This window comes from Cololabis saira, chromosome 11 (assembly GCF_033807715.1).
Source record: "Cololabis saira isolate AMF1-May2022 chromosome 11, fColSai1.1, whole genome shotgun sequence".
NCBI lineage: Eukaryota > Metazoa > Chordata > Actinopteri > Beloniformes > Belonidae > Cololabis > Cololabis saira.
The window spans coordinates 38,234,487-38,248,610 of NC_084597.1; the positions used below are offsets into that span (position 1 = coordinate 38,234,487).

The window sequence follows — 14,124 nt, forward strand, 5'->3', positions numbered from 1 at the left end:
TCTGATCCCCGAAACATCAGATCAAATTTCTACGCCTTACTTTTACGCCTGAATGTTAAAAGATGTTAAAACGTAATAAAGTGGCATATTAACAGCGCTACAGCTGGAATTACAACAGCTTCTATCAGTGTTTCTCAACCCTGGTCCTCGTGGGCCCCTCTCCTGCATGTTTTAGATGTTTCCCTGCTTCAGCACACCGTGATAAAAGTACCTGTGTCATCAACAGAGTTGTGCAGACCTTGGTGACAAGCTAATTAGGACCTTTAATTAGAATCAGGTGTGTTGATGCAAGGAAACATCTAAAACATGCAGGACAGGGGCCCACGAGGACCAGGATTGAGAAGCACTCTAGTCTGCTTTTAAATCTCATGTTTCGCTGACGTTTTGGTGCGAGATGCATTCTGGGATACACTGTAGCACACTGCTGTGTAAACGGTCTGCTGGAGCAGCGTACTGAATCGTTCATTCAGTAGGCAGTATTCAGTGCATACTTTGCAGTATGTAGCATGTAGTGCGGTAGTGTCCGAATTCGGAAACGGCCATAGTCTCTCCAGCGTGTCCTGGGTCTTCCCCGGGGTCTTCTCCCAGTGGGACATGCCTGGAACACCTCCCTAGGGAGGAGGGACATGCCTGGAACACCTCCCTAGGGAGGCGTCCAGGAGGATCCGGTACAGATGCCCAAGCCACCTCAGCTGACTCCTCTCAATGTGAAGGAGTAGCGGCTCGACTCCGAGCTCCTCCCGGGTGACCGAACTCCTCACCCTATCTCTAAGGGAGCGTCCAGCCACCCTGCGGAGGAAACTCATCTCTAAGGGAGCGTCCAGCCACCCTGCGGAGGAAACTCATCTCGGCCGCTTGTAGCCGCGATCTTGTCCTTTCGGTCACTACCCAAAGTTCATGACCATAGGTGAGGGTAGGTGCGTAGATTGACCGGTAAATCGAGAGCTTCGCCTTGTCAAGTGTCAAGTACTGTACTTGACATTTTTGAAAATTAGACCAGTGCCTCAGCTGCAGATAATGACATTTCCCATGTTCACAGGAACACAAGTACACACAAGAACGTGTATGGAGAAGCAGTCTTTGTTTTATTTACATTTTCACCCCCTGCCATGTTGACAGCTCCTGCTTTTGGGTTTCTCTTCCCATCACAAGACACAGTGTGATGGAAAACTTCTATAACAGTTGCCAGTCTTCCCAGGTGTTACAACAAGATCACCAGAGTTCAGACCATGCAATGCTTAGAAAAACAAAGAAACAAACAAACAAACTCAATCAAATGTAATATCCTTCAGTTTGTAATAGTTTGAGTTCAGGACTTTTTATACCTTCAGGTGTCTATGTATTTGCCATTCCAATGCCATCTGCATTTTCTTTTGTCACATCCACCAACTGCATATCGATCTTCTTGTAAAGTTGCAAATAAACAAACAAGACTTAGAAGAACTTCCCTTAGACTACACACATAGATGTGTGAATATAGCAAAGTGTTAAATTTAAAGGAAAGCATGGTTGTGGATGGGTGATGGATTTTATTTATACTCACGTTGAGTGGACCATGAACCCCTCTGTGCCCCCAGATATTTAAGACTTGTGTAAAGTCATTTGCTCCACAGCTAAAGACCAACTGAAATATAGTTGACTTCACTATCATCTTTAACTGCTTTTTTTCAAATTGTGGGGCTACATAGCAAGCATTAAACTGCTATTATGACAACTTCAAGTGAGAGCAATATTTTTATAAACTATTTGAGCTCATCCATGGTAAGTGCTGAGAAAAAATACAGTTTGCATGAACTAGTTAATCATTATATAATGGTGGGAAAAGCAGCACCCAGGTTACACTTTTTTCAGATGTTGGTTAGGGGCGGGATCTTCTTCATATAGTCTGACTCTCTGTCCGCCTGGCTCTGAAGACCCACTCCTGATGGCAATGTTTGGGATTTTAGCCGCTGTAGCTGTGTTCCTGGAGGCAGTCTCCGCCACCTCCGTAAGTGATTTATCAAAAAAATATAAGTGTAGTTCAAGAATGTACAAGAGAGTTTAGATTTTGGACTAACACATCAGCTCCATCTCTTGATCTTTTTTCTGTTTCATATTTGCAGCTCGGGACTGTGTACACCGAGGGAGGGATGGTGGAGGGTGAAAACATTCGCCTTGGGTTGTTGTCCCGTCGTTACATGGACATCTTCAAAGGAATTCCCTTTGCTGCCATGCCTGGAAGGTTTCAGAAGCCAAAGCCTCACCCTGGATGGGATGGTGAGTAGACTAAGTGGTACAATCATCAGCTCTGCTGTTTGTAATACTTGTAGCTGAAAACCAAATTATTTCCCCCTAAATAATTGTTTTTTCATAAAAGCTCTGAAAAGCCAAGTCTGCTCTGATTGGTCAGTTGTTTAGCCAACAATGGTGGAGTGCTAGCAGCTGCCCCTTTCTTAGTTTGAGCTATGCCAAACTGGTCACATGGTATTTAACCATATGATTTGTTTAAAAACCTCTCTTTTAGTGCAGAAAATCACTGTCACAACACTAGACATGCAACTGTTGGAAATTTTACAATACCTAAGGTTAGATCTAATGCCATCAAACGTACAGTCCTGTATAGAGGAATGAAAGAATGGAATTCTTTACCCAATCATGTAAAACTCTCTGTTAACAATAATCAATTCAGAATACTACTTAAACAGCATCTATCCAAGTAATGGTTTCGGTATGTAATAGAGTTGTGTATGTAATATGATTGTTTTGGTACATGAGATATAATGGTATTATTGCATAATAGTGTTATTATATAATAGGTATATATGAGTGTATGTATGTATGTATGTATGTATATATATATATATATATATATATATATATATATATATATATATATATATATATATATATATATATATACATACATACATACATACATACATACATACATATATATATATATATATATATATATATATATATATATATATATATATATATATATATATTAGGTATATGCAGGGATGATAAAGTTGACTTGGTTTCTGTACTTTAAAATATCTTGATTTTGTATATATATATATATATATATATATATATATATATATATATACATATATATATGTGTATCTAAATATATATGTATATATTTATTTTATTTTTTTTCTTCTTGCTCTTATTCTGTATTTTAAAAAAAATTTTAAGTTCTTTTCTCTATTTGTTTTCTTTTGTATTGCATTATTTTGTTAAGACCCCAGGAAGAATAGCTTCAGTTTCTGTTGCAGCTAATGGGTATCTCAATAAACAATAAACAACAATAAACAATAAACTACTAAACAGACTTTTATAGTTTGACTTGCTGGACTTTGATTACTGATAAGCCTGTTCAGTATTAGGCCAATGTATCATGAACACACAATCTGTCTTTATTATTATTATCATTTTTAACTTCCACCCCTCTCACACTGTGTGTGTCTCTGGTCAGGTGTTCTAAAGGCGACTGAATACAGAAAGAGATGTCTTCAGCTGACCCTCCTTCAGACTGACACCAGAGGCAGTGAGGACTGTCTTTACCTTAACGTCTGGGTTCCTCATGGCCGCACAGGTAAAGATTGAAAGATGCTGTATGAATGTCATCAAAGGTAATTAAAATCTATAACTTTCTTTTCATTCTCTAGTGTCTAGTAACTTGCCTGTCATGGTGTGGATGTACGGAGGAGCATTCTTGGTTGGAGGTTCGATGGGTGCTAACTTCCTGGATAACTATCTCTACAGTGGTCAGGAAATTGCAGATAGAGGAGATGTTATAGTGGTGACATTGGGATACCGTGTAGGAACCCTGGGCTTCCTGAGCACAGGAGACTCTAGTATGCCTGGTAGGTAACTGTCAAGAGCCTGAAGCTCAAGGTCCTGCCCATTTTTACAAATGGAGCATTAAAACAGTAGCAGTATTTAGTGTAAAAGTATCTGTCTTTAACCTTCAGGAAATTATGGTCTGTGGGACCAGCAGGCTGCCATTGCATGGGTGCACAGGAACATTCGATCATTTGGAGGAAACCCTGACAGCATCACCCTCTTTGGAGAGTCTGCAGGTGGAGCCAGTGTTAGTTTTCAGGTGAGAAGCTAATTATGTAGGCTGATAGAAATGAACAGAGGCAGTTTGTTTGGGCAATCGGGCGACACACTACTATAAAAAAAAAAGCAGTCATTCTACACTGAATGCCAACCATCTAACTTCTCTGAATCTCATACAGAGTAAGATTTGTTGCCGTTCCCCTACTGGCTGCATTAAGCTGGCCCCAAAAGCAACGCAATCTCATTGACCACCATGTAAAGAAAAAACCCAAACTGTTTTGGACTCAGTTGTTTGATTTCACATCCATGACAACTCTGAGGGGACGGAATTTGTTCATACCAATTTATATATAGCGATTAATTTATTTCTTATATGAATGACTAACAGTAGGCTCAGCTAATGGCTATCCATTATCACTTCTTTGACTGACATTTGGTGGGCGTGCTCCCATTGGCCTAGTGGGCAATATGTCAGTATGTATACAAAGCAAAAGAGGCTCCAAAACCACTCTTTACAAACCTATGGGTTATGAGACTCATGCTTTATCCAATGTATTTACAAATTTTGATTCTTACGCTCTATTATAGTTGTCAGAACTGACTTTGAACTTCTGCCCTGTGTTATTTTCCAATCAGCAAAAAGCCATAGTGCCAGTGGTCCCTCCCCTTTTGGAGCAATTTCAGCCAGATTCAAAATCGCACAAGATCTTTTCTGTAGATTGTTGTATTATTTTTTTTTCACGCCTCAAGCGCTTCAATGCAATCTTTTTGGGTTCCGGGGCCTCACAGATACGTGCTTATGTCTTATGTATTTGTAACATTAGGCCAGCAGAGCAGTGACAACGTCACCAACATCAGCATCTCTATGCCTACAGTTCAACTAAAGTTCCATTCAGTTTCCATAATAATGAAGAAAAATTGCCAGTGAAACATTTGGGGCCCCTGGAAACAAATTTAAACATCAGACAACTTTATTTAAAGGGTGGGAAAGTGTGCAATCATGGATTTTCTTTCAGATGATGTGACTGAAATATATGTATATACAGTATATATATATATATATATATGTATATATATATATATATATATATATATATATATATATATATATATATATATATATATATATATATATACATATATATATATATATATACATGGCATTCCAAATGCATTTGAAGAACACATTAAAATATGTGCTTTATTTCTCATAACTCACAGACTCTCACTCCTCACAACAAAGGTCTTTTTAAGAGAGCCATCTCCCAAAGTGGGGTTGCTCTTTGCCCTTGGGCGATCAACAGAAACCCCCGCAAGGTTGCTGAGGAGGTAAATAAAAGCTTTGCTGACTTGTTAACTACTTATTTATCTATTGAAGACACTTCAGACATGTACAACTTTGATAATGGTACATATTTTGAGATGTTTGGAACCAACTCCCCAGATTGCCCTGAAAGTCAACTGCCCCACTGATGAGAGGATGGCTGCCTGCCTGGAGATGGCTGATCCTGTTCTCCTCACAAAGGCTGGGACTCTCAACATGTCCAGTTCCCCCAGCAGTAAGCAGCACACACTGTAGTTTACAGAGTAATTTTCTTTTCTAACCTTCTACCAAAGCACCACAAAATTAATTCAACTGTTGCATCAGTGCTTGTCAACTCAACCAGGGGCTACTCTGTCAAATCTGACAGGTTTTGTAAATATTTTTTTCATGTAGAAAATGAATCTGTATGATTAATTGAATTGACACTTTACACAGAGAATGTATAATTTCAATACACTCCAATTAGGTACAACCTAATTCAGTTCAATTATATTTCAGTTCATTTCAATAAATTTTAATTCAGTTAATCTAATTCATTCAAACAGAGTCTAGATTAATATGTCATATCAAGTCAAGTCAAGTCAAATATAGCCTATAGCTTATAGCCTATAGCAGCATAACTGAAGAGATGGTCCAGGGTACCTCGGTCAGCCCTATCTATAAATGTTTTAGATTAGATTTATTGTCATTACAAAAAGTACACATAATGAGACAACGAAATGCCGTTAAGCGAAATGCAGTTAAGCATAAATGAACCATATATATATACACACAACTACTGGGACTACAAGGATTAACTATTTAAACAGATGTAGACAGCAGACACTGTGGTGACCAGAGGTTGGGACTGCAGGTCATGATGTCATTAGGTATCCAACAGAGACATCTATACAGACAGGTGGTCAATGGGTGGGACTGCAGGTCAGCATGCAGTTCTGGCATGCTGACCTGCATAGAGGGGGCAGACGAGCACAACAAATTACAGGAACACAATGGAAAACAATTATGGTTACACTGGAATGAGCAGAGTTATGGTTCATTCTAGCAAATTCAGTTATGGATAGCGATTGGAATTGTTAAGAATTTACCGATTCCGGTTCCATCATGGATATTGTTTATAGATTTGGTTCCTTATTGATTCTCATCCAGTTATATACAGTACAAATATAGTACAAATGGCTTTGGTTGCACACTTTAATTTCAAGTATGCACCAATATTTTGCACTCAACTTCATTTAAATCAAAGCTGGCTTAAGCTGAAAAACAGGAACCTTTTCAAATGAGCATTGTGGCATGAATAGAATCGGAATGATTAACTTTTTGACTTTAACAGTTTTTAAGTGTTGGACGTATTTTCCCCCTTTGATGTGATCAAAGCTCTGAACCTGTTGCAACCAAGCACCAACCATCTCCCTTCCATGCGCTCTATACAAAGGAAAGTGGGCTTCAAAATTGGTTTTCAGAAACCAATGGATCACGTGGCCGAATGCTTCGTCCATTGTAATATACAGTCTATGGTTGCACCAAGCCCAAATATTGTCCTTTTTCGTGAAATCAAAAAAAACTTTGGTTTGTTTATGCCTCCACGCCATGTTGAAAACATTCTTAGCATCATCACGCAAATGCGTCAGACATTGGCAGAACCTTTATCGGAATCGTTAGGCAGATGGGTCAACGATTCCACGGAATCTAACTACTGGAACTACAGTTCTCGATTGTCATCCCTAGTTATGGAGTCAATTCTTAAAATGCAAACATGAACAAAGAATGTATTGCTACACTGCAGCTATACATAGGACATTCACATAAACCCATAAAAACACAGTAAACCCACAGCCCTGCACTGAACATGACACATATAAGAAGGAACACCCACAGCTCGCTAACCTGCCCCCAGCCAGATGGCCAGATGGCCCCAGCAACCACAAAGTCTTTCAAGAACTGTGGGAACTAGCATTGGCGCTGCACTTGGTTAGGCGGGCTCCTGATGGCAAATCCAGTGGAGCAGCACAAATCTGGTGCTGTTGGAGGCAATGCTGGTGAGCTGTAAGCCAGTCATGATGGAGCACAACCATCCTTTTCCTGTGTACCTTTGGACCAATCGCACCCTGTAAACTACATCAGACAGTTTTTCAAGCACAGTACATGGTCCCACCCAATGGGACATTACCTTAGGGGAAATACCTCTCTTCTGCTCAGAACCATAAACCCAAACCTTTGCCCTAAGAGGAAATTCCCTGCCCATTGCTCGCATATCATAAGCACACTTCTGCTGGGCCCACAGAATTGGTTCCCAACACTGATAACATCCTGTAGATTGGTGCCACTCTGCCTGCTTGGGGCCATGCTGAGGTCACCTGGTTGATGTATCAACAGCTTAGCAAGCCTTCTATTCATTGTAGCTGCCCTCTTTTTCTGAGGGTTGAGACTGGTGGACCATAGCAAGCGTGCCCCTTTGCGACTGCTACCTATTCTGCCTCTTGTAGCGCTGCCATCAAGGTTCTAGGGGCAACTAGCCAGATGTGTTCCTGAAGACATCCTGGCTGAACCCCACAGATGTACGTCTGAAATACCAAGCTCTTCCTGTGCCACAGGATCAAAGGTCGGATACCCCTGGCATGCGCAGAGCAGGATAGCAGCGAGGTAGGCACCTTTCCCTGATCCTCCACTGACGCCTGAACAACATGTCTGTAGCACCTTTCAGCATCGAGATGATATCCAAAACGACTTTGGAGGGCCCCCTGGATGGCCAGCCTGTCAGGTTGCTCTTTTGGCTAAAGAGAGGATCAGGTGCACCAGTACCTCTTCTGCAGACCAGCTGTTAACTTGAGCTGCCAGCTGTGTCTGGGTGATGTATGTCTAAGGTGGCTCTTCCCCATTGTAGCATGCTTAATGATGCTCTGTCCAACATCCTCTGGTAGGGGAAGGGGTGTATCACTTTTGGCAGTGGTGCCTAGGGGTGCGGTAGCAGCTTGGCAGTAGCAAAAATAGAAATACCACATGTTTAAAGAAGTATGTTGTCAGTACTGTATAAAACAACTTGTTTGACTGAATGTCTGTTAGGTCCGATTGTGTCCAACCTGCTCCTGTCTCCTGTGCTCGATGGCGACTTCCTGCCAGACGAGCCTCAAAACCTGTTCAACAACACTGTAGAAATCGACTACATGGCTGGAGTGAACGACATGGATGGACATTTGTTCACCAATTATGATGTTCCATCGGTCAACTCTGATGTGTTGTCTACCCCTGTGTAAGTTCAAGTTATTTGATCTGGTGATAATTGCACAATAGGTTTATCGAAACCAGAATACTGAACTCTAATTATGCCTGTCGAGCATTTAGTACTGTTGTCAGTATTAAATACTTTCTTTCTGATTGCAGTGAGGATGTGAAGGGGCTCCTGACTTCATTCACAAAGGAGAAGGGCCATCTCGGTTTGGATAATGCCTACTCCACATACACCTTAGACTGGGGATCAAATCCCAGCGAGGAGACGATCAAGAAAACTGTTGTGGCCATTGAAACTGACTACATCTTCCTGATTCCTACACAGAACGTCCTTTATCTTCATGCTTCTGCTGCCACGTGAGAATGATTTCTTGATCATTTGTCACAGTCAGTTTATTTAAATGCAATCTGATCACACATGGGTGAGGGGTTAAACAAGCCAATAAAGCCTATCTGCAGATAGTTTTGGGTGTAGTCCATTAATTTAACATGGAACATCCCCTTTTTTATCCCATTAAAGAACTGGACGCACCTACTCGTACCTTTTCTCTGAGCCCAACCGTTTGGGGACCTACCCTAGTTGGATGGGAGCTGACCACGCTGATGACTTGCAGTACGTGTTCGGGAAGCCTTTTACCACGCCACTGGCATACTGGCCTCGCCATCGTGACGTCTCCGGCTACATGATTGCCTACTGGACCAACTTTGCCAAAACTGGGTAGAGATCTGCATAAACACAACCGTGTCAGTATTTTTTTATTTTTTTAAAGACAGCCACTCACTAAAAAAAGAAAACTCTTGTATTTCTTTACAGAGACCCTAACAGTGGAGACTTGAAAGTCCCTGTTTCCTGGCCACAATTCACCACCTCAGGACATCATTACTTGGACATCAATGCTAAGATGGGCAAGGACAATGTGAAACAGATGATGAGGACACGCTACGTTCATTTCTGGTCTAGTGTCTTTCCCAACCTACCTTCAGTCATTTCAGAATAAAGATCCTGTGTGTACATTTGTGCACTTGGAATGTGCCTCAATGGTTCCATAGCACAACATGAGTGTTAATTCATTCTGATGATTCATCCTTTGTCTAGAGCGCTGAACATGTTTTCTTATGGGAATAAAAAATGATGAAATACACACTAAAGATAAAGGTTTCTGAAAACTTTTCTGTTCTGTTTCAGAAATACTTATCAGTCTATGACATTAACAGTTATTCAAGTGAGTGTTTAAAATCCATGTGAATCATGCAGGTAAGGTTTATGATTTTTTTTGGGACACTTATTTTGACCTTGCTTTGTGTTGGCATTTACATGTGGATACAGAATGACGCTCATACTTTTATTTTATTTTTATTTACTTAATGAGAAAACCCTGAAAGAATATTTAGAAGCTAATATATTATTTGACTGTAACTTAAATAAATATATGCATATAAGCTGTGGACAACACAATTTGAGGCTCCTAAATTAGTTACAGAATGAGGCCTTTTGATGCATTGTTGTCTTATATTAGGAAAACTGTCAGAGCTGATTATCTGTCCTGTGCTGATCACCAATATCTAAAAAAGAAAGAACCAGAGAGCGAGATTACATAAGTACCAGTAAACTAAACTACATGTGAAAAACCGGTTTAGGCTGTGGTTCCCAACGGCTCAATAGTGAGTTTCAGCAGGAATTTATTATCTAAACTACTCATACATTACTGGTGACAACTGTGATCCACATGTCTGAATGCTGCAAGAACTGCAATATGAATACTGTCACAACACCAGTGTAGGCGTTTAGCCAGAATCAACAGTCATGCATGCATTCAATAATGTTACACAAGCGACCAGGGAGAAATAAAAATGCCTCTTCAACATTACTCTTTTTTTCAGAACTAAATATGATTGACATTGTAGAAATGGATAAGTACTATGTCCCACATATATTGCAGTATGATTTAAAAAGTGGCTGAAATGAGCGTCAGAAAAGGAAACACACTCAATGAAAGATCTGTAAGCAGAATTATGATATCCCTAAACGCTATGTCCAATAAATAAAAGCAGCATGTCATGCATTCTCAGGAAAGCATAGAATTGCACCATGCTCTGATACTCCTAGTGACACCCATGTCTTTCCTGGAAGGAACGTTCCACTTTCTGGACTGGAGAATGTTACATACTTCCTTTTACCATTTTTCCCTTACTGTTGAAAGAGTCATTAATTTGATCTAATTCAGAAGTTCACTGGGATCTCTTAATTTGCCAGGACTTTTTGCAACCTTTTGCAGTACAGCTGTTGTGATACAGTGTTTTTTAATATTTTTTTTAAAGCAAGAAGCACACTTAAGACTACTTCTCTCCTAATTTTGGAACACCTCCACCTGTTACAGAGTCCGTCATGCAAACAGTACCTGCAAGGAGATAGAAAAGGGTCTGCCATGCTGCCTATTCAGCAAGACTGGTTGACCACACTGGTGGCTTGTTTCTGTTGGTGCGAGATATGAGGGTTTGCTGCACATAAACACCTTGTATCAAACCATGACAGTAGCTTTAAGATTTTTCTTTTTGTTTTTCTTAAAAGTCTAGATCAGGGGTCTTCAACCGGGGGTCCACGACCCCTACGGGGGCCGCGGAGGTACTGCAAGGGGTCCTCCAACTTAAAAAGAAATAAAGGCAATTTTAACCAATATAATTTGAGTTGAGAAAAAAATTAATATATAGGCTGGCTATCTATCTATCTATCTATCTATCTATCTATCTATCTATCTATCTATCTATCTATCTATCTATCTATCTATCTATCTATCTATCTATCTATCTATCTATCTATCTATCTATCTATCTATCTATCTATCTATCTATCTATCTATCTAAATATATATTGTATAAACCAGAGTAAGAATAAGAATATTTAGTATGATAAAAAGTTGTTATAGCTGTGAAAAGTATGTTTGTGCCTCGTGATCTAAAAGACAACGATCATTATGTGCCCAAATCCGTTGTTTAATCTTGCCTCTGCACCTTGAGACGGGACGTTATTGAGGGGTCCCAGAAGAAGAGAGGATTTGTCCTTACTGTGACATTAATGATATTGAAAACGAGTTCCATTTTCTATTTTATTGTCCTCTGTATCATGAGCTGCGTCAAAAATTATTTGATAAGTGTAAGAATTTGGATTTGATGTGGGTAAGCGATGCTGAGAGACTCAATTGGATTTTTGATCATAAAGTATTTGCACTTGCTGACTATTTGGAGAAAGCGTGGGATAGGCGAAGAAAAGTAACATATAAGTAAAAATATCCATTCTGGTTTTTGATTTACTTATTTTGTTTTTCCGGTGTACATTGTGCAGCTCCCAATTAAGTGCATGTGATATTGTACATTGATGATTTTCTGTTTCTGGTGTCTTACAATCCCGTAAGGGATGGGTCTTCGGACATGACACAAAAATAAAATTAATGAAGTAATTAATTAATTGATTAATTAATTCATATATATATTTATGTAGAGTTGTAGACTAAATAGTTATTGTCAAAAGTATATTATATATATATGTATATACGTATATATATATATATATATATAATATACTTTTGACAATAACTATTTAGTCTACAACTCTATATAAATGATTTCCATGACGTGAGTCATGTGACTAATGCCAACTTTAGAGCAGAAAAACAAGCTAACTAGCTGTTTAAGAAAATAAAATTTGTTGCGAAATTGACTTGGCTATTTCATATTTAACGCTAGTTAGACCTGATGGATAAATTTGTGACAATAACGAAGCCTAAAGCTGGAGATTGTAACGTTACAGCTCGGCCTAACGTTACTCCTTCCACGTCTGACGAGGCCAAGGTTTCATCAACCATAAACACATGTAGCTAATAACCCAGTCAGGAATTGGTTAATAAGGTGATATAAGCAGAATAAACCCCATTCAAAAGTTATTATAGGCCAGGCTTAAAACATGACACATTAAAAAAAGTGGGGGTCCCTGCTCTGTTTTTCTCTCATCCAAGGGGGTCCCTGGGCTAAAAAAAAGGTTGAAAACCCCTGGTCTAGATCTCTGAATATCTTCAAATTGACATTTCAATGGCTGTTCCCTGAAAATCCCTGAAAACATCTTCCTTTATTTCAACTGCATTTTGGAAGGCAAAATCAAATGGTCATCTTTCAAATGTCTCTGGAGCTATCTGCATACACACATGGCTATAAATGTTAAGGATGCATTCACACCACACCAAATAGGGCTGTAGGAGAATGCACCCTAAGCCACTCTCTCAAAGCCTTGAAACAAGGCAACTGGACATTTCACTTTCTACCCTGAAGACTTGTCAGTTCAAATAGAGTTCAATTGAGTTTCACTGAAACTTATTTGAATTCTGTTTTACTTTTATGCAACAAACTCCATTCAATCTGGAAAAAAAGAACTTAGTTTACATATATTTTGAAATAAATCAGTTCCCTCTGGAATTTAGTTCTATCACAACTATAGTTAATACTAATATACCTTCTCTTTTGTACCTTTGACGCCATGTCTGGGTCTCTCCTCTCTCTGTTCTTAATTCTATCTTCCTGTTCCCTCTTTTCCTGCTCTGCCCAGCTGGCCTCCGGCAGGAGGGTCCCCCCTTATGATCCAGGTCCTGATCCAGGTTTCTTCCCTCCTAAAGGGGAGTTTTCCTTTCCTTGTTTGGCTTAAGGTTTTTCTCCCACTAGGGGAGTTTTTACCTGCAGTTGTTTATGTAGTAATTGCCCAGGGGTCATGTTCTAGTCTCTGGAAAGCACCTACAGACAAATGGTGTTGTAATAAACACTATACTGTAAATAAAATTGAATTGAATTGAATCAGTACTGGATGGACATTGCTTTTATTAGGAAAAGCCAATTAAGTGAAATTTTACTGATATTGTTGAACTGGACTACTACTACTGTCATTTAGCAGACGCTTTTATCCAAAGCGACTTACATCTGAGAGAACAACACAAGCAAGAAATCACATAGTAGGGTACAGCATGGATAAGTGCAATGTGAGTCCAGTTGGACAGAGGTGCTGCCATGCCCTCATACGATCATCATACAGCTTTCTCAAAGTCATGCAAAGAGTTGGACAAATCTTCTAACTCATTTTTATGAGCAGAGTTTATTTCTTCATCTTGAGCCTCTAAATCAAGGACCACCACGTACACTGTTAACCCGAATAAGTTCACAGAACTCACATTTTTGTGTAACTGGATGCATCAAAATTTTTAAGTTATATTTTTAAATATTTCCATAACTTAAAACTTTCTATTTTCCTCAATTCATAACCCGTGGGAAATACACTCAAAATGTTCTATTTTCCTCAACGCATAATCTGTGGGAAATACACTCAAAATTTTTAATATTCCTCAGCTCAGTCAATAATGTTTGAAAAAAATGAAAGCGACACCACTGTTACAATTCAACCATTTTTTATTCAACAATGTGCCTTTTAAAAAAGGCATTGCCCAGCCCTAACAATCTACAATCACATTTGTTTTTTACTATTT

The 14,124-nt window shown here is 39.3% G+C and overlaps 1 protein-coding gene across 1 annotated transcript; it reads left to right on the forward strand.

The window, feature by feature from the left end:
* The first annotated feature begins 1,917 nt into the window (after positions 1-1,917).
* LOC133455420 (bile salt-activated lipase-like) lies at positions 1,918-9,755 on the forward strand. Its single transcript, XM_061734457.1, has 11 exons — positions 1,918-1,987; positions 2,103-2,256; positions 3,464-3,583; positions 3,657-3,854; positions 3,963-4,093; positions 5,275-5,382; positions 5,498-5,612; positions 8,441-8,627; positions 8,759-8,962; positions 9,126-9,323; positions 9,420-9,755. The coding sequence occupies exons 1-11, from the start codon at positions 1,925-1,927 to the stop codon at positions 9,601-9,603; spliced, it is 1,662 nt and encodes a 553-aa protein (XP_061590441.1). The 5' UTR covers positions 1,918-1,924; the 3' UTR covers positions 9,604-9,755.
* The last annotated feature ends 4,369 nt before the right edge of the window (positions 9,756-14,124 follow it).

Bases quoted from the DNA above. Each gene is read 5' to 3' on its own strand.
- LOC133455420 (XM_061734457.1), top strand. From the start codon at position 1,925: ATGGCAATGTTTGGGATTTTAGCCGCTGTAGCTGTGTTCCTGGAGGCA. The intron at 2,257-3,463 runs GTGAGTAGACTA...GTCTCTGGTCAG, and splicing joins GCCTCACCCTGGATGGGATG to GTGTTCTAAAGGCGACTGAA. The intron at 9,324-9,419 runs GTAGAGATCTGC...ATTTCTTTACAG, and splicing joins ACCAACTTTGCCAAAACTGG to AGACCCTAACAGTGGAGACT.